This window comes from Beta vulgaris, chromosome 1 (assembly GCF_026745355.1).
Source record: "Beta vulgaris subsp. vulgaris cultivar EL10 chromosome 1, EL10.2, whole genome shotgun sequence".
Classification (NCBI taxonomy): Eukaryota; Viridiplantae; Streptophyta; class Magnoliopsida; order Caryophyllales; family Amaranthaceae; genus Beta; species Beta vulgaris.
Window position 1 is genome coordinate 24,448,222 of NC_079202.1, and position 23,401 is coordinate 24,471,622.

Consider the following 23,401-nt stretch of genomic DNA (forward strand, 5'->3'; position numbering starts at 1 on the left):
AATTAGTTCTTCTGGATTCGTTAGGAATCTCCCTTGAGAGAAGGGTGTCCTAGCTTTCTTTTATGTACCAAAAAAAAAAAAAAAACCTTAATATTGCAGAGGATACTCCTGCTACTGAGTAAGTGGCAATGGGCAAGTGTTAACCTTATGGCTTTATCAACAGTAGCCACTAGCCTAACTCGCTCCCCTCTCAGTCTCAGGTCATCATTCCTCAGGCATACACATCATACACTCTCTCTCCTCAATTTCGCCTTTTCTCCCCTCTCACTCACTCGTGTCAGCTCCCATTACCGGCGCCGAAGCTTGAAAACCATGGCTTCGATGCCTGAAGCAATAAGTACCGCACCCTACGGTTCTTGGAAATCTCCGATCACCGCCGATGTTATCTCCGGCGGAGAGAAACGGCTCGGAGGAATCGCTGTCGATGGTCACGGCCGCCTTATTTGGCTAGAATCTCGTCCTACTGAAGGAGGGTAACTTTTCTTACACTTTACCATTTTAACTGCTCAGTTGGATTAGCTCAATTTTTAAAAGCTGACTTCTAGAAGAGCCTGAATTTTAGAGAAGTCATCTCGGAGATGTACCAACTTTGTATATCAAGTAATATTTTTCTAAATAAAATGCTACTGATATGAAGTCGGAGAATTAAGTCGTGATTTTTTGTCATTTTAAGTTGGGAGGTAAGTAGGGAGTGAAAATAAAAGATTTCAACAATTTTCTTGATGTCATTGTTATTGAAGATTGAAAATTCAATTTTTATCGGTCTTTTATTATATAGATAATAATCTAACAAAAGAACAGAAAAAAAAAAAGAATCTAAAAGCTCATTGCTCGACATGGTCCAATTATTTTAAGGGCGTTTGTAGCTTTTTCACCTCTGTTGCAGCTTGGTTGTATTGCTTGTTCGCGGAGATGCTTAACCTGGTTTGTTGGGGTTGAATGTCACATCAATGCTTACCCCCTTTTATGTAACCTTAATACTACATCATCTACAACGCCGTTTACGCCAAAACCTTACATATTACTCCTTCCTTTTTCTTTTAATTGTTACACTTCTTTCTGGGGGGAGAACCAAGGAAATCGTGCAAAAAACAAGGAGGAAGTACAAAAAGAGAATGTTGGTTGATTAATAAAGTGGGAGGTGGGGTTTAGGATGTAGATAATAGAAATGTAAAAATTTTAAATAATCGGACTAAAGAGGAAAGTGTAACAATTAAATGAAAACGGAGGGAGTATTATATTAGGTGCTAAATGCTCCCACAAGCCTAATTTCTGACATATCATTATTAACACCCTATCTAAGTCATCTATGTGTTCTTGGACATATTCTAAAATCTTTGTGATCTGAACTCTCAACTACCCTTACTGGTGCATCAACTAGTGGACATCTCACATGCTCAAATCAACTAGCCGGTTTTCTGTTATCTTATCCTTAATATCCCCGATTCTCACCTTCTGCATATCTTAATTTGAATCCTAACCCTTGTGTTCCCATGCATCCATTTCAAAGTACGCATCTCTTTTGGTAATCTTAATGTTAAAATTATGAATGCGTCTTGAACCACTTCATTCAGTGACATGTTCATTAGCTGCTCACTTGTTCCATTCACATTAATTAGAAATTGAGCTCCTGTAGTTGTAGATAATCCCTCAACAATGTATCTTCTAAATACATTAAAAAGGGAAAATGATAGGAAGATCATGTGATATTAAACTGCATCTTCTCTTTAACTGCTTCTGACTTTCAACACCTTTCAAGATGCTTGAACTAACCCTTTAGCTGCTAGACGTTATTGCATTGCTTTTCCAAATGTAATTGCAAGTTCTTGAAGAGTGATGATTGTATAATGGCCTGCGCTAGATCCTTAGTTTTTGAGGCTGTATGATTCCTAACAAATCAATTATTTGGTTGTATCAATGTTAAGTAGAGGCCTTCTATCTGCTAAGATTAGCTTCAATTTGTGTGAGTCAACATTCCTTTATTGGTGAAAAGTGGCTACCCTTTTTTTGTTTCTGTTAGATCATGGGTTATGCTTTCTTCTCGTGGGATGTATGTCGTCATTTTTTTTACTTTAGTGATTTTAATTTGCATTTGGTGTTAGACAGTGCGTCCTTGTTAAAGAAGCTGAGAATCTAGGAATGGCACCAGTGGACATAAATTCTAAAAATTTTTCTGTTCGCACACGTGCTCAAGAGTATGGAGGTGGTGCCTTTGCAGTTTCTGGAGATACTGTAGTATTCTCAAATTACAAGGATCAGAGACTCTACCTGCAGTCGCTTGCTTCGGGAGGTAACCTACTTTGCTCAATGTGAGCAAACTCTATAGTCATACTTGTCTTATCTGTAATGAGGCCATGAGCTTAATGTGTTGTAGTTATACAAGGGGAATAAGGTTCTGTTGCGCACCTCCTATACTACTAAATTAGCATAGGTCATGGGCCCCTTATGGTGATGTTTTCTTTTAAATGCTTCCAGTTGATAACTTTAACCATTGTGCTACAGCCTACTGGTGATAAGCTCTTTAGTTTTCTGTCGACTACATTGTTTTTTTATTTATCAACAACTGGCTTGGGAGAAATTCCTTGCCCTATGCAATATGAATTGTCGTTGGATGCTTTCATAACTTTAATTTTGATTTTTTTTTACGATAGTGATTTGTAATTGTCCCCTCTGTAGATGCTTCTCCCTCTCCAATCACTCCAGATTATGGTGGACCGACAGTTTGCTATGCAGATGGAGTTTTTGATCCTCGCTTTCCTCGTTTTATCACTGTAATGGAAGGTACACGATCTATATTCATATTTCTTTCTCTACTTATTTTTGCCTTTTTTGGAGTGGGACAGGGGATAGGTTTCTTGTGCTGTTTTCTGATCACATACCCAGTAATATATTGCTTTCCATATTTGCCAGATCAACGTCAAAGTAACTTAAATCCAATTGCCACAATTGCGTCGATCAGCCTTGGAGGTGGTGATATACAAGGTAACAAAACGAGGGAACATGATTCTTGGAAGTTTTGATGGAATGATCATAGATAGTGTGTGTATACCAGCGTGGGTGTGCTGACACATACATGCTTTTGTTGCTTCTCCTGTTTCTGATGTTCTTATTATAAAGGGAAACAAGAACAATGTTGGATATTGACTATCATCCTTTCTCATCGATTTATCTTTTTCAGAACCTAAAATTTTAGTTGGTGGGAATGATTTCTATGCTTTTCCACGCATGGATTCTGAAGGGGAGCGGATGGCTTGGATTGAGTGGGGACACCCCAACATGCCCTGGGACAGATCCGAGCTTTGGGTTGGCTACATGTCTGAAGATGGGTGAGCAAGATGCCTATCTTACTAATTACAACTATAGGACCTACCTCATTATGTATATGAAATATATTTTTTCGGATAGAGTATCTACATGTTAAACTTTCTTGAATCTGGGTAGGGATGGGGTTTACTTTGGAGTTTGAAAGGAGAGGTTTGGAATGTGCTTGGATGATCTTATGAACGGATGAAGTTTACTTAAATAGCAATACTTCCTCTGATTCTTTTCTAGTTGACCCGATTCTTTTTGACACAAATCAAGGAGAGGAGAAGCAAATTTGAAAGCATGAGTATAAATCATTTATTATTTGTATAAGAAATCATTTGAGTGAAATTTGCCAAATAAAATGGTTAAACTATGATAAAACATCTCAAATGGAATACATATTAACTTTTAAGAAACGGAGGAATACACGACAGTACGGAAGTTTTCTTTTACAACCTATGTTTGAAAATTGTGGTTTAGTAGTTCTAGGATATTTGTGCTTGGCGTCCTTTCTTATTTGTGAACAGTTGTCCATTATTTTAAAAGGATCATGTATTCACTAAGTTCTAAAACATTTAAGTAATGAGCTTGGTAATTTTACTGGATGCACTCTACTTAATTGTTTAACTGTAATTTGGGCATAAATCTGGTGGTAAAGTGCATCAGAACTTCTGAAGTAAGAGAAGCCCAAAATTGGTGGTCATTTTTCCAGAACAATTTTACTTCCTTTGTTATTTAACAATGAAGGGGAAAACAGCATGTAGGATGAAAATGTAATGGAACATTAATATTGGAGTTTGTCATGGAAAATGTGATGTTCCAGGATTCTTTTAATATTCACATTAACAAATCAATAGATCCATGATGTAATATTATTTTTGGATGCAAGAGCTGACATGTGAATTAATGGTTTTCACGATTTTTTAGTTAATTAGCATGATATCTATCTTGATCCTGGTGTAGTGATATATTTCACTCGACATATGGGATTCTGGGGTGGTGTGTATATCGTATGTGTAAGCCATAACGTTAAGTAAAAAACTATATGGACCTGGTTCACACTTTTAGTATGGAGTATGGACCTAATGTTAAAGCGTGTGATTCATGAAAAAAGGGTCACTATATAAAAAAATTGATATAAAAGAGGAGTAGATGTAAATTGTAAATGGTGACTATATGAGAAAAAAGGCTACTATGTCATAAAGTGAAAATTTCGTTATGAGAAACTACTGTAAGAAAGGGCTGTGAAGCTCGGACTCGGCCAGCCACCCTGTCGTACCGGTGTCGACACAACACGACACCGGTGCCGACACGGAATCCGGACTGGACGCGGGGAGGAGAAAGTGGACGCGGCATCGATTACCTGTAAACCTTAGATCTGAAAATTGACCTAGAAATACACGATTTTATTTCTTGAGATATTGTGGCTTTTACTCGGGAGGGTGAGTCGTTCACAATGGTCTACCTTTCGTCATCTTACCGGCCACTTCTCCGGCGACGGTAGAGGAGAGAGAGATGGAGGTTACCGGGTGCTGCTAACCCAGATGGTGAAGATCTCTTTTTTTTTTTATCTAATAATTTAATGTGAGGTGGGAAACCATAAGGGGGGAGTTGAAAAAATCACGTGAACCAAAAAGTGAAAAGGTAGAGCAATAAAACTGGCCTATTAAATTCAAGAAGTAGTACAGCAGCAGACAACTGTACTACATTACATTTACACCTTTTTGTTTTTTTTAGGAAACATTACATTTACTGATTTACACCTCTTTCTCTTCTCTCTCTCAAAAAATATAGTAAACCTTTAGCTTCTTTTTCTCTTTTTTTTTTTTTTTTTACAATTATACTAGAGCTTTTGAAGTTAAATCTCGAAAATAAGATTTCCTAATACTTAACTGCCGTGTCCCCGAGTCCATATCCACAATTTGGACTCTTCAAAAACGAGTCCACGAGTCCTTAAAATTAGAATTTGAAGGGTCCGACACTTGGACCCGTACCCGAGTCCGACATCCGTACCCGAGTCCGAGCATCCAAGAGAAAGGGAGATTGTATACAAAATAAAATTGTCACTATGTTTGATAATACTGGATTAGTGTAACTTAAGATTTTAAAAGGTCACTATATGTAAAAAAAGGGTCACTGTGTCATAGGAGTGGCTGTGGTCCACAATAATATTAGTGTGGACCACGTCCACGCAAGACTACCTCTGACATTAAAGCTTTGATATTAATATGACGTCCATTTCCAATTAAATATGCAATGGATGACAAAAGCTGGATTCCAGCTAAATAACTTTTAGCTGATCTAGCCTTGCCGTTGAAGGAATTAAGTTGTCTCTGTGTGATAAAGTCAAAAATTTGAATCAGCAACTGAATGCTCTGGCATAAGTAACACATTTGTGGGAACTTTCACTGCTGTTGCATGAACATTTGTTTTGCATGGTGGACTTGTGCTCATTTCACATGATCTTTCCTGTTTAGATCTGACCACACAGTGACTGTTATGATAGAGGCCACTTTTTTATAGTGAGTTCAAGTGTTATGGTAGGCTGATTAATGTGACATCAATTATTTCTTATATGACTATTATTATTTTGATGATTTGATGTCGTGACATAATTAATCTTTCATATTCTTTTTGATGATCTGGTGTCTTTTTAAGGTTAATAATTAGCATATCTGACAACTCTACTTACTTTCTTTCTTTTCTTCATGTATCATGCGCAAGAAATTTAGAAATTGTAATTCCTTGCATTATATCATGTTTGGGGAATATATAAATTTTGTGTTTTCTTCATTTTCCCCTCATCCTCCCTTGTTCTTCTTAAGACCACCTTTATGGTTACAGTGTCTTCATTGGTAATTATAATTTGTGTATGACTTTGGCTAAACTCTGGTGTAGAGATGTCTACAAACGCATCTGTGTTGCTGGTGGGAATCCCGCCCTTATTGAGTCTCCAACTGAGCCCAAGTGGACACCAGAAGGTACCTACAATGAAATTGCTGATTGATATTTCACCTCTAATATTTGCAATTGGTGTTGTTTGCCAATTAGATTCTGATAATATCAGCTAGATTGACTAATTAAGGTATTAGTTGCGTAAACTGTTTGATAAAAAGCTAATAGCTATCTGATTGTGTAACACGACCAATAAGTACATACATGCAATCTGAGGTTGGGTTATTTTGCTGTTAATGATAAATTTACTTATTTATTTTTGGATCCCCAGAGGCCGAACAAGCCCCAACCCCCCACAACCACAACATTGAAATTCGCTTCCATCAAGATTTGAACCATGGTCTCCTATGTGGGAGATAGGAAGGGATACCATTTGGACCCAAGGGTTCTTGGTTGATAAATTTACTTATGAGATTGTTGGAAATAAGATATACTTATACTGAATAAATAAAACAACATATACAAAAATAAGTATAGTGATTATATTATGGTTTTTTAGTATACAAATTTTTTGAAGTGTAAATCTTAAATCCGCCATGCACTTCAAATCTACTTTACAAAACTTCATTATACTCTACTTACCAATTATCATTTGTGAAATATCCATTGTGTATGCTCCCTTTCTTGTGTTGCGAATGTATGCTGACTTCATCCATTCTCTTTTTTTCTCAACCACAAAAGCCTTTATCATCATCTTAATCACACCATACCTCACTTCATCCGATCTCATTATATTATGATTTTTGGTATACAAATTTCTTAAGTGTAAATCATAAATCCCCATGCACTTTAAATCTACTTTATAAACTTCATTAAACTCTACTTACGAATTACCATTATGAAATATTCATTATGTGTGCTCCCTTTCTTCTGTTGTGGATGTGACTCTTATTTTCTCAACCACAAAAGCCTTCATCATCATCTTAATTTCACCATACCTTATTTTCAAATTCTACTATAAATACATAATTACTGGCCACATTCTCCACCGCCAAATTTCGTAGAGGCTTTCCCTCGCATGCAATATGATTAGGATACTTAATCTCGATTGTTTCTCCACATCCTATTTTTTTTGTTAGAAGGTTGAATTTAACTTCCCACAAAGTTTAGAAGTCTAATTTGACCAATCTAACATGGGTGCAAATTATTTATGACAAAAGTAAAATATTCTCAAACCCCCCCCCCCCCCATTAATTTTCATTGCTCGTCCTTTGATTTTCTGATGATCACGCTCAAGCAATCAAATATAGGAGCGAATACAAGCAAGCCAAATTTAGCTAGAAGGACAAGTCACCACTCAGCTTTCGAGAGGCTCATACTCTCCCATGAACAAAATAGCTAAATGACAATTATATTTCTCGAGACCCTTCTTCTACTCACCCCTTCCCTCTAGATAAAACTACTCTTTATCTTCACTATCCAATATTCCCTTTTCTCTAACAACTTATGACACTACATTTCTATTAAGAAAGATTGATTTATAGATATGCTTCTGTCATCCTTGGTTCTGGATTCTAGACTGATTTGCCCTTCTTGTGGCGTGTGTACGTGAGCATAGGTGGAGGGTCTGGATTCATTACATTATCCCCCCCCCCACCAAAAAAAAGACCTACCTTGTCCTCAAGGTGGAAGGATGGGAAACCTAGCATGAATGTCGTCCATTCTTCCACTGTAGCAGTACTTCTTCCTTCTTTCATCACCCATCTGCACGTGGTTCACATCCAACAATGCTTCCAAGTCCAACTCTTCCAAGCCAGGGGCCAATTCTGCTGGGATGGTAGGTGACAAAGGATTGTCACCCACTGCTCATTTTAATTTCGAGACATGAAAAGTTCGGTGAATTCAACCGAAGTTACTGCGACACTCTCTTTCATCTCGAGTGTCGCATGTCTACTCGACACGACGCGTGACACGCCTGGGAATGGGTGTTGATAAGCGTATCCAAATGTCGGCAATAAAGGGTCCAGGCTGACAAAGGAGTGAAAATTTCAGATCTATGGTTCAAAAGGTAAACCCTAGATTTGGAAATTGGAGATATAATTCACCAAATCAGGAGCTCAATTGTTGGGGCTTTTATTGAGGAGGATGAGGCGAGACGGTTGGTTTGATTTCTAAATTTCGGTTTGCCGTAACTCTTAGCCGACAAGAGTAGGCGGTGGCACGGTGCCACAAGGTCATGCATCTTCACTACTCCATATAATCTGTTTCTGGAGTGCTTTGAGTAATGAGTCGGTGGGTGATTTTTTTTAAAAATAGTTAGTTGGTGAGTTTCTAATAAAATAAATTTGCTCCCTTCAACTTTCTCTTTATTGCTTTTTTGACTTAGTGTCCTTAACTTTTGGCAGTAAGTTATATATGCTATATATGCTGATTTTCAAGAAAGTAAAAATGTAGGTGCCAAGGTTAAAAAAACAAGAAAGTCACAAAGAAAGGAAAATAGAAAATTTTCAACATTTTTTAGAAAGAAATTGATTCTTATATTCAATTTTTTTTTTAAAAAACTTGATACCTATAAAAAAATAATACTCCATCCGTCCCAAAATACTCTTGAAACTTATGAGGGCACGTAGTTTTAGATAATATGTTGTTTGATCATCAATTATTATTTTATTGAAAAGGTAGATGTAATATGAGTTAGTAGGTAGACAAAGTAGCATTATTTTATTTGCTGGAGAGAGAATGTGGGCCAATGGTTAGAGATGGTATGTAGTAGGAGTGATATTATTTTATTTGGAGGGCAGAGAGTGTGGGCCAATGGTTAAAAGCTAGAAGGATTAAAATAATAGTGGGTCCTTAGTTTTAAAAGGCGCAAGGTGCACCAAGGCTCACCAAGGCGCAAGGCGAAGGCACAAGCATCTCGTATGCGAGGCGCACCTTTGGTGCCTAAATCCTTAAGTGTCAATTATAGAACATAATTTAAACTCAAAACAATTCAAAATAATAAAATATATTATATAAGTTGTTGTACGTTGTAACTTAAACTATAAGTTGCCGCCTACTTATGGTAAAATTAGCGAATGTGGTTTTAATGATTTCTTGTTTTTTTTAGATCTACCCATGAAATTAATTTATATGTTACCAGCAACTGTAATTAAAAAATTCTTATAAAAAAACTGTAATCAAAAAATTAAACTCTATATTTTTGAAAAAAATTCTGACCACATAGCTAAAAGGAACAGAAGTAGAAAAAGAGAGAAGGAAAACGGAGACAAAATAAATTAAACAAAGAAAGAAAAAGAACATCTGAACATGTGACTACAACTTGTTCTTTCTTTCTTTTTTAAGAACACGTGACTACAGTTGTGAACGTGAAATAAAGCAAAAAGCAGAAGCTTGTAGAATAAATTAATTAAAAAACAAAGAAAGGAAAGAAGGAAAAAATAGCCAAAGATAGAGAGTTTACTTTTGAGAGGTCTAGTAAGAGAAGACCGCATAGAGAGATAAAAGAAAAATCGAGGACTGAAACTTACCGGAGATGCATGAACGGCGAAGACCACCAGAGATTGCTCACCGGCAATCTTTGCCGCAGTTGGCAAGCTTTTGCCCACAAAAGTACAGTTATTCATGAGATTTTAAGATTAAGGTTTTGATTTTGGGATGAAATTTAAGCAATTTCATGCAATTTATTCGGGGCTTTTGTTCGAATTTGTGTTTAAAATCTCGGGTAGCTTTTAATTTTAAGAAAGTTCGCTTTTTCAAAGGTTTTTAGCTCAGATCTTCTTCTTTCTTTTGCATCTAGCCAGAAAGCGACCGCCTCTCCTAAAAGCAGCTTGTGGCGCGCGCCTGCCTGCACCGATCGTTGGTTGCCTCGCTTAGGATTTCCAAGGCGATTTTTCGTGTTGAGAAAGTTTTTCTCGACACTTCAATTGATAGACGTGTTGAGAATATTCGTCACAGAGTATGTACTCTATGACTATGTCGGAGTATCGACTAAATTTTTGGAGTAGAGCGTGGGATCCTCCAATCCCTATTTGGATACGACACACATATCCGTGTTGGAGTAACATACTATTCGACTAGATGGGGGTAACTCTAGAGTATAAGCCACCTTGTGAGAAAGGTCAGCAAAAGCGTGTTTTATGTTTGCCACTGAATTTTGACGGTATGGTTGCAATTTCAAGTAAACTTTATCTCCTAGCTAAAAATTCTCTTTCTCCTCTTAGCATCCGCCGTATGCTTCATGATTTGTTAGGTACGACAACTTACCCCATGTACAATAGCGTAGTGGCAACAATGGAGAACCACCTTTCCTTCAATCTCGTGATTTGATTCAAGAGAGAATATCTTGCAATCTCGTCCACCAAAACCTCTTAATCCACGCTTTGTGTTACAAGCATCCCTAATTCGACGACACCCATAGTTTTTCTAGAGAGAGGATCAACTACACAATTTGAAGCTCCGGGTTTAAATTGAATGTCAAAGTCAAAACCGATCAATTGGCTTTTCCAATTTGGAATCCCGCGCCAATTTCACGTTGTTGTGTGGTATAGTGTAGGCTTTGTTCATCCGTGTGTATCATGAAATGGTGATCGTAGTGCTTCATAAATTCTTTTTCATAAACCCATTTTAATTGTGCTTGGGGACCAAATAATTTGCTATAAAACGCAATGGGCCTAGCCTCCTTTCTCTCGTAGCCCGAAGCATCGGTCTCCACTCTCCACCACAAAATTGTTCCTAACACCATGCATGGCCACCCAAACAAGTCCTTTTTGGGTTGATGTGTCAATGGCTGAGTAATTTGGACGTAATGCTTAATGAATTTGCGATAATACCCACTTAATCTCAGAACCCCACTTAACTCTTTGAGATTTTTTGGAATAGGCCATTCAAGCATAGCATAGACTTTGTCATGGTCCATTGGCACCCCTTCACTAGATATTACATGCTCCAAGTATGCAACCCTCCATAGTCTAAACTCCCATTTCTTCATGGTTTGCAAACAAGCCGGTGATCTATAAACCACCTCCAAATATTGAACATGCTCCTCCTCTATCTTACTGTAAATGAGTATATCATCCAAAAAGACACTTCTTGAAGTACGAGCTGAAAACCTCATCTATCAAAGATTTAGACCTTGCCCGAGAACCGAAACTTCATAGTGCCCTTCATGAGTTCATAATGCCATTTTATGAGTATTTTCAGGGCGAACAAGAATTTGATGGCATCCCGCCTTAAGATCAAGTTTGGAGAAGTACATGCTCCAGAAGTTCATCTCATAGCTCGTCTATCACCGGATTCGAGTACTTATCGGGGACGATCCTTTATTGAGAGCCTGGTTTTCCACACACAATCGCCATGTCCCTTCTTTTTTCTTCACTAACAAGACCGGACATGTAAATAGGCTAGTAGTAGGCATAATAATCTTGTCGCCAATCTCTTTGATAGGACGGTCAATCTTGTCTTTTGAAGTTGAGGGTAGCGGTGGGGACGTATACTCACAGGGTTGTTGCCCTCCTTAGTGTGGTAGAGTGCTCGTGGCCACCGTGGGGAGGTAATCCTACCGGAGCTTCGTAAACTCCCGAAAAAGGGTGCAAGTGCCTCGTTCTCTTCCATTTGGTTCAACTCTGACCGTAAACCTCCTGGCTCCACTTCCTTCCTAATTGTGCGAAACATGGTCTCTAATGAAATTTGAGACCGAGCTACTGTTGAATACTTGAATCTCCCACCAATACCCTTCCATTCACTTCAAATTTCATTTCTTGGGTCTTCCAATTCGTTATAACTAACCCTAATTTTTCGAGCCACTATACCCCCAAAATAATGTCCAAAGTCTTCCTTCCCCAAAGGAAGAAAATCTTCCAACTGTGACTACTCCTTCCACTTCAAGCACGCACGACCTGCTCACAAACACTCGTACCCTTCACAGCTTCACCATTACCCAAGGAAACCTCGAATACACTTGACCCAGTCCTGTATCACTAATTCCCGTAACGCTTCTACAGACACAAAATTATGAGTGGGCGCTATGTCAATCATCACCACCACTTTACGTTCTCCAATTTGACCCGCAAGTTTCATAGCTTGAGGGCTAGATAAACCGGTAATAGAATCTAGGGATAAGGTAATACAAGTCTCTTTGGTGGGTGAGATCGTAGGCTCGCTGCCATAAAACTCTATTCTTCTTCTCTATCCATTAAAAGAACGCTTAACTCTTTTCTCTAGCAATGGTGCACCGCCGCCCACTTTTGGTCTCGTTTGAAACATAAACCTTTTGCTCGTGGCTACTGCAATTCTCTCTCCGATAACCAGTGAACCTCCCCGAAATTTTTGGTGGTGCCACCGACGAATCTGGGTGAAGAAACCGATCCCCGTGACTCGCTGGGAGTGGAATTCCGGTTTGTGATGGACCCCATAGCTGTTAGTAGTCATATTTAAGCCTTTATTATACGTATAAGTTGCATTAGGTCTTTTGGATCCACAAACTCTTCTACATTCCTCCAACCAACCCACCATCTCTCGATGGCCTGTTTGTTGATTATCCTTAATTTTGCCTATAGATCCTCATTCAACCCATTAACAAATTTCCCCATGTGTATCTTTTCAGGGATCTCATCAGGAGGAGCTTCCAGCTTGATAAATTTCCGGCAATACTTCGCCACGGACGCTGTGTGGTCGGTTGTTATTGCTAACCACTGTCCGTAGAGTGGTCTGGTGTTGGTGGGCCGGAATTGGCGGAAAAAGCTTCAAGTCAACCCACAAACAAATAGGATATTGTTTGTGCTCCCATTGTCACCATCGATGGACACCACCACCTTCTCCAATTTCTCATTCTCACTCAACCCATAAAAAGTTAAATAGCGCTCCGCCCGAAGATACATCCATCAGGGTTATTCGCTTTGGAAATCAGCATCTCTTGTTTTCTATACCACCAATTTCCCTAACTTCCATTGTACCTTCCTCCACCGAACCTCTGCCAGGCCCACCACCAGACGACAATATAAATGAAGTTATGATTCCTCGATACATGATCCGATCTAACTCCTTATCTTCCTCCTAAGTTTTCACCCACTTGTTTCCTACACTATGATTAACACCAATCTCCAATTGTTCAACGCTGGGGTTGCGTTGAGGTTGGAGATTGGAGATTGGAGATTGGAGATGAGGTTAAATTCTAGGGTCGCATGCATCTCTTCTTGGTATCTAACCTGATCTAGCCAGATCATCGAGATCGTCCGGTCAATAATTTCTCGGTTCGATCAATCCTCCCGAAGCATGACAGCTTCCGTAGCTGAGCTCATTGATGATGTTATCTGCTCAGTGATGGAGTTTTGCAGCAAACTCACCTGCCCTTCTAAGTTTCCGAGCCTTTGTGTTGATGTTAGGGGTGCCATTACTCATGCCAGAATGTGCTGCTGTGATACCAAGTGTGATGATCCTGCTCAAGCAACCAACCACCGCAGCAAATACAAGCAAGCCAGGTTTATAGTCACCACTGAGCTTTTGAGAGGCGCTGACTCTCCCAAGAACAAATAACTAAATGAACTGCTGTTTTTATCCCATTGCCCAATATTCCCTTTTCGCTAACAACTTATGACACAGCCAGGGGAGGATCTACTAAGTAACAGGGGGTAGCATATGCTACCCCTCAAAAAAAATTGAAAAAAAAATAGGCTGGGAAAAAAAAAATAGAAACAGAATATATACAAAATCTAGCAAGATGATAGTGATGTTTTGCGCTTGACGCAGTGGTAAGTGTACTATCCTGAAGACAAGGAGGTCTTAGGTTCGACTACATGTGTAACATTTTTTCGTTTTTAGTTTTCTCTTTTGTTTATTTTCTTTTTTCCTTTTTCTTTTTTCCACTTTCTTTTTTCTTTTTTCCTTTTCTTTAATTTCTTCTATGCTCCAAATCTTTTCCATCTTCTACAATTATACTTGTAATTTTAAATAATATAATACTTCATATAACAACAAACTTTATTATAATTATAGTTGCTTTTCATTATATTATAAACAAATTACACTCCTCTAATTTCGAATAAAAATGTTCAACCTTTTATAAATCACATATTATAAAGAGAATCTTTTTTGATAAAGTACCCATGTATTTTTCCATTTCCTACGTTATATTCTGAATTTTTTTTTCATTTCAAATTGTAGCTTTGAGTTTTTTTATTCTATATTGTACCCCTCTTTTAAATCAACTTTAAGTTTTTGATTAGTTTCTTATTTTTAGTTCTTCAGACTTACATTATACTGGAGAGAAAATTCTTCGGCTTTAAAAGGGTTGGATACGATAAAGTAATAGGGTACGTAGAGTTTTTTATGGGAAGAACTCTCTCATAATGTACGTCTAAAGAATATAGTATTATGAACAATATAATAATATAGTGTCGTACAAAAGGGTTATAAGTATAGGTTAACGTGAATTATATTCTACTATTATAAACCGTTATTTGGTTAGTTATATTATGCTACCCCTGATTGAAAATCCTGGCTCTACACAGCCTATTAGTAATTATTAGATTCACTGAATTTCTGTTAAGCAAGATTGATTTACTGAATTACCCCTGTCATCCTTGGTTCTGGACTGATTTGCCCTTCTTGTGGCGTATGTACGTGAGCATAGGTGGAGGGTCTGGATTTATTACAGTTTTCTTATTATTACCATACCTTTTTGAGTTGCATTGTATGCGATCTTGCGCTATTTATATGAATTTCGATTTTTCGTACTTTTGCAGGATTGAGCTATAATATGTATCACCACATAGTCTGAGTTGTTTATTAAAATTTTGAGTTCAGATTTTAGAGAAAAAGGGACAAGTTCTTGCATTATTATTTTGGGGGTGAAATATATTTTTCTATGGGAGCAGGTGTGATAATTATGTACCCTAATCTCTGGATTTCTAGGTCCTCCTATATAATATATTCTATATAGTAGGCCAAATGAGACCTTCCATAACGTCTTCGTTTTGCAACAAATCGCATTCTTGCTTGCTGTTAATGTACGGGATTGGCACAATAAAATTACAATAACAGCAAATCATATGATTATGTTACCTTGGAAAATTTCCCGTTTCTACTTTTCTGATCTGGTTGTGTTAAATAATGATAAGACCAATTAATTTTCTTTCTAAAATAATCATTACCTAATAAACTGAAAGTACTTGAAATGTTAATATGAAAAAAGCCAAGCTGAGACTTATTAAGCTTAGGCCTGGCAAGGCTTGCGCTTGTGTCAGTTATAGCCATAATCATGTTACTTTTCACTTGCTGCCATCGGAGTAAGTATTTAACTATCTGGAAACTTGTAATTTTTTGTCCTAAATGTTAATCCTGTTTATTGATACTCACAGGTGATCTACTTTTCGTTACTGACAGGAACAACGGGTTCTGGAATCTCTATAAATGGGTAAGGATTATTAGTTTGTAATAGAGATGTCTCGCAATTATAAGTTGAGAAGCTTGTTATAATCTCCTTCCATGTGCTTACTAGATACTAGGATAATTGTAGTGAAGATAAAAGAGTAGAAAAGTGAGTACAGATGTATCTATATTCTGTCAGTATCAAAAGTCTGCTATACGAAAGTTATGCTTAAAGAACTATCCAATTTTTTTTTGCTTTTCTGGATGTAGGGTGAGATATTTCCGGTGTACATGTGAATATATAAAATGATTGACCCTTGGAGAACAAAGTGACATGATATCTGAAATTCGGGTATAACAAAAGTACCTCCAAAATGAATGAGGTTAAAAGTACCTTAAGCATTTAAGTGGGGAGATATAAAATGCAACTGAGGGAAATAATGAGAGCATGTCTGGTAACAACTAACTAATGCTTTTAACACAACCAGGCAGAGTAGGTGTTGGGTGACATGATGTACAAGCTCACGTCTTGAGGCTGTCACACTCATGATGTTGAGGCATGGTGGGGTTTTGAGTGAATATGATGTACAAAATGAATAGGTGGGAGACAAGAGGAACCAAAAGATAAATTCTAGATACTATAAACTAAATTCATATTGGATATCTAGCAATAGCACTATGTCAAACATTTCAGTTCGGGAGATTCAAGTTCAGTCAATATGATTAGGGAATAGTGAATATGCTAGGAAGGATCTGTAGCAACAATTAATAGTAGTTCAAGCAAACATGGAAATTAGGGCTAATGTTAGTGGCTGTATTATATATACAAAATCAGTGTAATTTTACCACATACAATCCTTGATCTTTTAAGAGCTCTGAGGTTCTCTCCTAATGGCTACTTCTTACTACAAAGCTCTTAATGAAATCTTCTCTCTACTTTCTGCCCTATTTATTACAGATTCCCATTTATTACCTTAGATAGGCCTCCATGCTTTTGTTGACAACCTCTGTGGATGATAAGAAGTGCTCGTGTACAGCTTAGTGTCGTGCAGCCTAAAAAAAAGCTGTTGCCAAAATACAATCCGGGAAGGCTGTTTCAAAGCAAATGACCATATTTAGTTAACCTGCCCACCACCATCAAGATGGAGTCCATTCCCAAAGATTTTGGAAGGCCCTTCACAAAGTCTGTTGAGACATCCTCTCACATTTGAGCAGGTATAGAGGGCTTAAGCTAGAAGTGAGTCTTTGGTGAGTCTTGTAGACCCTTGAATACTCCCAGTGAGTTATAATATTCATGTAGAATAGTGGGAACAATAGAGACCCTTGAATGTCCCCAGTGAGCATGTCTTGGTCCACAGTAAAACCTGGCAAGGTGGTTGTGCCAGTGAGAACCTCTTGGATGAGTTGCTTGATCCAAGGATCTTGCTGAATTTGAGCCTTGAAGTCAGTCCAGTTAGGGCCATGGAAGGTGAGTAAAGTGCTCTGAGGTTTGTATTGTATAGCAAAATCATAACCAATTTTTCCTACTATTTTTTAGACTGTGGCCCAATCTCCCTCTAGGAGATGCTTCAAACTGAGTGAATGGTGAAATGCAAACCCAAAAGGTAGTGCGTGCATTTCTGCACAACTAGCACCGCTGCTATCAACTCCTTCTCATAAATGGATCTGCTCAAGGCCCTTGGGCCTAGAGTCTTGCTAAAATAAGCAATGGGATGACCATTTTGCAATAGAACTGCCCCCAAGCCATACCCACAAGCATCAGTTTCAATCATAAATGGAAGGTTAAAGTTAGGCATGGCTAAAATAGGAGCAGTGGTGAAGGCTGTTTTGAGGTGTTGAAAGGGTGTAGTGGGCCTAGTGGCTGCAGGGGGTCCATCCAATGTTATCTCCTTCTCATAAATGGATCTGCTCAAGGCCCTTGGGCCTAGAGTCTTGCTAAAATAAGCAATGGGATGACCATTTTGCAATAGAACTTCCCCCAAGCCATACCCACAAGCATCAATTTCAATCATAAATGGAAGGTTAAAGTTAGGCATGGCTAAAATAGGAGCAGTGGTGAAGGCTGTTTTGAGGTGTTGAAAGGGTGTAGTGGGCCTAGTGGCTGCAGGGGGTCCATCCAATGTTATCTTCTTTGAGTTGTTGGGTTAAGGGGTGGGGTATGTGGGCATACCCTTTCATACTTTTTTTGTAGTATTTGGTCAAACCCAAGAATTCCCTTAGCTCTCCCTTGCCAGCCCAAGGCTGCTTGGATTTTGGTTTAGTCCATGGAAACCCCTCGAGATCAAATGATATGGCCTAAATAAGCCTTGTCAAATTCACACTTTTTCTTATTAGCATAGAGTTGATGAGCAAACACCTCCCTTAAATGTTTCACATGTAACTCCATAGTAGCACTGTAAATCAAAATATCATCAAATAAAGACCTCATTCATGAGAGTCTGAAAGGTTGCAGGTGCATCTGTCAAACCAAAGGGCATCACCAAAAACTCAGAATATCCTTCATGGGTGCAAAATGTTGTTTTTAGGATGTCTTCAAGTTATATTCTAATCTGGTGGTAACCAGATTTAATATCTAGCTTAGAACCGTAGCTCCATGCCTCCATGTAGCTCATCAAGGAGTCCATCTATGATAGGAATAGGATATTTATGTGGGACTGTGACCTTATTAAGGGCTCTATAGTCTACACAAAAGCGCCATCAGCCATCTTTCTTTTTCACTAATAGCACAAGGCTAGAGTAAGCACTTTGAGATGGTTGAATAATGCCAGCCAACAATATATCTCAAATTAAACTGTCAGTTTCATGTTTTTTAGTTTGTGGATATTTATAAGGCTTGACATTTACTGGTCGGTACCATTCTTAAAGGTAATGGCATGCTCATGGTTTCTAAGGGGAGGTAAGCCACTAGACGTGAAATACTTTTTCATGCTCTGAAAGGACAACCTGCAAAGCTGTGGGACAGTGGTCATGGCTGGTCTACCCACTGTTCATTGCCTCTAAGCGTCCTGGTCATTAGCTCATGTTCTTCAATCTTCTCTTCTCTTCTTCTATCTTCTCTCTCTCTTCTCGATCTTCTTTTTCTTCTGTTCTTGTGCTCTTCAATCTTTCTTCTTTTCTTCTTCTCTAAAAGCTTTTCTCATTCTTGATGGTGGTGAAACTGTCGAGGCTTTCAACCATTCTCTAAACCTTTTTTTTTTTTTCTTGTTTTGCCGTTTATGACTGAGGTTGTCAAGTCATGTGACTTCATTTTTTATTTTTTCTTTTCATTTTTCCTAATCCTTTCCTTTCCTTCTTTGCTTTATTTTAGTATTTATTTTTTGAAAGGAAGTTCTCCTTTCTTCATTTTGAAATCGCTGCTACTTATGACCAGTGTTTTCTTTTAACAAGTATCTTGATTCTATTTTTATTATTTATACCATCAATAGACAATCATAAAATTTAAATTAGCGAATCTATAGTATTTACAACACCTTATATTTTTTAAAATTACGATAGCATATGTATTTTATGATTATATATTCTCAATTGATTATTAAGGATTTTGGCACCTATGAAGCACGGGTACTTCCTCGGAGTGCCGTTCGTTTCCTGTACCAGGGACGGGGACGGTACGGGTACGGGACAGATACGTCGGAAAAACGTCCCTTGGACGTCTCTTGAATGGTTGGGACGTCAGGTTCAGTAAGGGACGGCTATGGAGGTTGATGGGGACGGATTTCAAAGCTTTACAACGTACCCTTTCCTCTATTTTTTGTCTCTTTTTCTCAGATCTAGGGTTTGCAATACTAAATCTAAAATTCAAGCACTGAACATAGATGAAGTAGGATGAATGGTTAGGGTTTGGTGTCAGCGTTAAAATGCGACCTATTCTATGAATTCGCGAGAAGTTTCTGATGTGGTGGCTGTGCGGTGGCCGGTGAATTTTGACAGGACACTTATCGAAGCGCTCCACAATTAAAAAGCAGATGTAAAGTAAAAAAGAGAGAAGAGGGGTTAATAACTCAATGTTATAAAGAGGAGAGAGAAATGGAGGGTGGGTACAGTACCACTGGTCAAATGTTTTACCTTTATCAAAAAGAGAGTACGGGACGGTGTGCTGGGGACAGCTGGGTTTATTTTTTCTTATTTTCTATTTAGAAAGAGGACTCTTTTGTTTGGCTGTTGGATACTTGGATATATTAGAAGACTTTTTTAATGACTTCTTTTACAAGACTTTTTCAAAATTATATATCTTTGCATGTATGTCATTTGATATTTTTCTTCAGAAATTAAATGGAGATTATATCTATCAAAAAATTTAGGTAATATTATTCATTAATTTTTTTTTTTCGAGTCCGAGCCGTACCCGTATGTGCGTCCCCGTCCCTGTATCCGTCCTCGTATCTGTATTAGTGCTACCTAGTTTGGCACCGAAGGTGCGCCTTGCTTACGAGATGCGTGCGCCTTCGCCTTGCCCCTCCCTCTGCCTTACGCTTTGCGCCTCGGTGCGCCTTGCGCCTTTTAAAACTGAGATTGTTATTTCTTCTCACTTAATCTCCTGCGTTTGGCGTTCTCCTATGTGTCGAGCTAAGCAAAGGGTTCTTGGGTATTTTGGTTGTGTTTGGCTATTTGTGGAGTATATGTTTGAGGCTATGAAGAGGGATGTTTAAGAGTGTTTGGATGGTGTTGGGTCTTAGGAGTTGTAGAGCCCAGAAGCTCTTCGATAAAAGTGTCTTCCCACATGTCTTTGTTGAATTTTTAGGGCCAATTCCATGGCATGGTTCAGATCCTGAGGCCTAATTACCATGATTTTAGTCTAGATACTCTCCTTTTTGCGCAACAATAAATTGGCTCTTAACTAACTCTTTAGAGATCCCCTCCAAAGGAGCGATGAGCTCTATGACCCCTCGTCGGGACGTTGGTAATGGAGGGAACCGTCAACACTCAACCACAATTCTCGCAGGAGAAAGCCCTTTTTCTTCTCCCAAATGCCGAATTGGTCGCCGCCTAGCTCCCACTGGTACCAAAGGAGAGCATCCCCATCTAAGGACACTACCTTCGCCTCCACGTGCTCCTCCTCGATCAATTTCTTCGCCCTTATAGTCCACCCATCTCGGTTAGATCCACCGTAAATTGGATGATCCAACTTCTTAGCTTTCCACCTCCCTCCACCATGATAACCACCACCGTACCCCGTTCCTTCGTCATGATCGTCCCCATTCCTCCTTTTGGGTTCTCCCTTCGTCCAGGTTCATTCTCCTCTTCCCACTGCCCGATACTTCTCTCGCCCCCCATCTTCAAAGATTCGAGTGCTACTCTGAAACCTCTCTTGTCTATGCGGTTGGTCTTTTATCAAGGTTTCATGGTCAGTTCAAGCTCTCGAGATCCTCCCTTCTAATCACTCAGAGAGGGTGTTAAACTCTCCACTAAGCTTCTCCCCCTCCTTGTCTAGACTTTCCGAGATCTGGGCAACAAGAGTTTGTACTGACCCAACTAAGGGCCTGTTCTCCCAGCTTATTTTCAGTTCAATTCAGTTGCAAGTAGTTCAGTTCAATTCAGTTGCAATCTGTTCAATTCACTTCAGTTGCAATCAGTTCAGTTCTCATTTCAGTGCAGTCATTTAATTCTCTGATAATCAAACAATGATAATTTTTATTATTATCATTATTATTATTAGTATTATTACTAATACTATTACTAATACTATAATAAATATTAATATCATGATTACAATTATTATTATTGTTATTATTACTCCTATTACTATTGCTTTTAATATTATTATTATTAAAAAAAAATATATTATTATTATTTTAATATTGCTAATTATTATTTTGCTAATAGTTTTTTTTCTATATGATTTGCTAATTATATTGAAATGATAATTTAAGCTTAAGAAGTACACATTGCAATAATATTTGTCATTGTTCAAAGTACGAACTTTTTAATAGATGACAACAATAATATTATTAATAATAACAACAATAATACTTGTCATTGTGGAGATGAAAAAAAAATACACATTTTGATAGTTGAATTACTAGGCAAAATAATAGTACTATCGAACTTTAATTAGTTTTCATAATCGGTTAATTATTATTTTATTTAATAACTTATTATTAATAATAAGTCATTATTATGATTTTATTATTAATTAAATAATAATATTATATTATATTATTATCACTACTATTAGTTATAATTTAATTCAATTCAGCTCAATTCAGTTCATTTCAGTTGCAATCAGTTCGATTCAGTTGCAATCAGTTCAGTTGTTTTATGGCGAAGAGAACATGCCCTAAGCCTTGTTCCAAGCTCTCAATCCATTAAGTATTTTAGGTCACCATTTGTGAATTCCAGACAGTAATTTAACAAAGAGAAATGAAGAAATTATAACAATTAGGGAAAGATAGTCACTTGTATGGATACATTTTCCCTCATACCTCATATCTCATGGATATATATACAAGATATTCTTCCTTCTTCTTTCTTCTTTCTTCTTTCTTCTTTCTTCCTTCTTCCTTCCTTCTTCCTTCTTCCTTCTCTTGTAAGTCAGCAGCAGTGGTGGACAGTCTTGGCCTAAGAGTTAGCATTACCCCCGAAGCCAAACATTCTACCTTGTCCCCGATGTGGAACTAAGGTTTATCAAGATAGCATCCTCCGAAATTCTTTATCTCCAGAATGCATTTCAAAGTAGCATCACAGAAGGGTAGATTTGTCCACTGAATCAGTACCTAGTCACCCTAAAGGGGGTATAGGGAGCATCCCCAATGTGGAACTCAAGGTTTATCAAGGTAAGCATCACAGATGTGTAGACCCCGAGATTGACATCCAGAAAATTAGGCGTAATGGTGGGAGAAACAGGGTAAGGCTTAGTTGTTGTTGTTGTTGTTGTGGTGGGAGAAACAGGGTGGTTGCCTATGGCTTGCTTTAACTGGGATACATGGAACACGCGCTGAATCTTAGCATGTGAGGGAAGCTCCAACTTGTAAGCCACAGAGCCTATATTGGCCAGGTACTTGTAAGGGCCATAGAATCTAGGTGATAACTTCTCATATGGCCTTTTGGCTAAGGATTGCTGCCTATAGGGCTGTAGTTTCAACTACACCAAGTCTCTTGGAGAGCTGCACAATCCTCCTATGCCTATTTTCTTGCAATCTCATACTGTGCTTGTAGTAGGCAAAATTCCAGTTCATCTAGGATGAAGTCCCTGTCTAGGAGCTGGTCTTTCAAGGAACTCATAGTTGTGCTCCCATTTTTCAATTTTGAGGATGGAAGGGGAGTTTGTACCATAAACATCTCGAAAAGGAGTGCAACTGGTTGAAGCATGGAAGGAAGTATTATACCTTGCCCAAGGTTACCAAGTTGCCCATGTCTTGGGTTTTTCTTGAATTAAACATCTTAGGTAGGCCTCCACACTTCTGTTGCAATGTAATTATTCCTTTCTTCCTTCTTTTGTAAGTCAGCAGCAGTGGTGGACGTTCTTGGGCCTGGGACTTAGCACAGTCATAACTAGTTTCTTTCAAGGACATAGTATGACTTTGTTCTTGGTGTCGTTTAATAGATGTCGAGTGCCAACTTTTCGTGTTCGAGAATCTCCATCGGCTCTAAGTGGGCGAGCAATTGCATTGCCTTATGTCAGGTTGGTTCTTAAAAAACCTTGAAGCTAGAATTGGCCTCTTACTTGGACGAAGGAATTACCTTTAAAAGGTTGTGTTAGTATCTGACAACATAATAAAGCTAGAAAGTTTACCTTTTTCCTCTCTCAATACGATTGTCTTGCTTTTATTTGTTATATAGAAATCAATATTGTATTAATTTTAATGAGTTTGAAATATGCATGCAGATTGTATCT

The 23,401-nt window shown here is 38.1% G+C and overlaps 1 protein-coding gene across 3 annotated transcripts in view; it reads left to right on the forward strand.

Annotated features, from left to right (window-relative positions):
* Nucleotides 1-115: 115 nt before the first annotated feature.
* LOC104899002 (hypothetical protein) overlaps nucleotides 116-23,401 on the forward strand; it is a 36,390-nt gene continuing 13,104 nt past the window's right edge. The window contains exons 1-7 of one of the 3 annotated variants that reach the window (XM_019249619.3): nucleotides 116-473; nucleotides 2,103-2,290; nucleotides 2,677-2,781; nucleotides 2,911-2,982; nucleotides 3,179-3,326; nucleotides 6,205-6,287; nucleotides 15,558-15,613. In XM_019249619.3, the coding sequence (XP_019105164.2) occupies nucleotides 148-473; nucleotides 2,103-2,290; nucleotides 2,677-2,781; nucleotides 2,911-2,982; nucleotides 3,179-3,326; nucleotides 6,205-6,287; nucleotides 15,558-15,613 (978 nt within the window). In that variant the 5' untranslated portion in view covers nucleotides 116-147. The remainder of the gene's footprint in view (nucleotides 474-2,102; nucleotides 2,291-2,676; nucleotides 2,782-2,910; nucleotides 2,983-3,178; nucleotides 3,327-6,204; nucleotides 6,288-15,557; nucleotides 15,614-23,401) is intronic. The other 2 variants (XM_010686143.4, XM_010686144.4) reach the window with 2 other exon arrangements.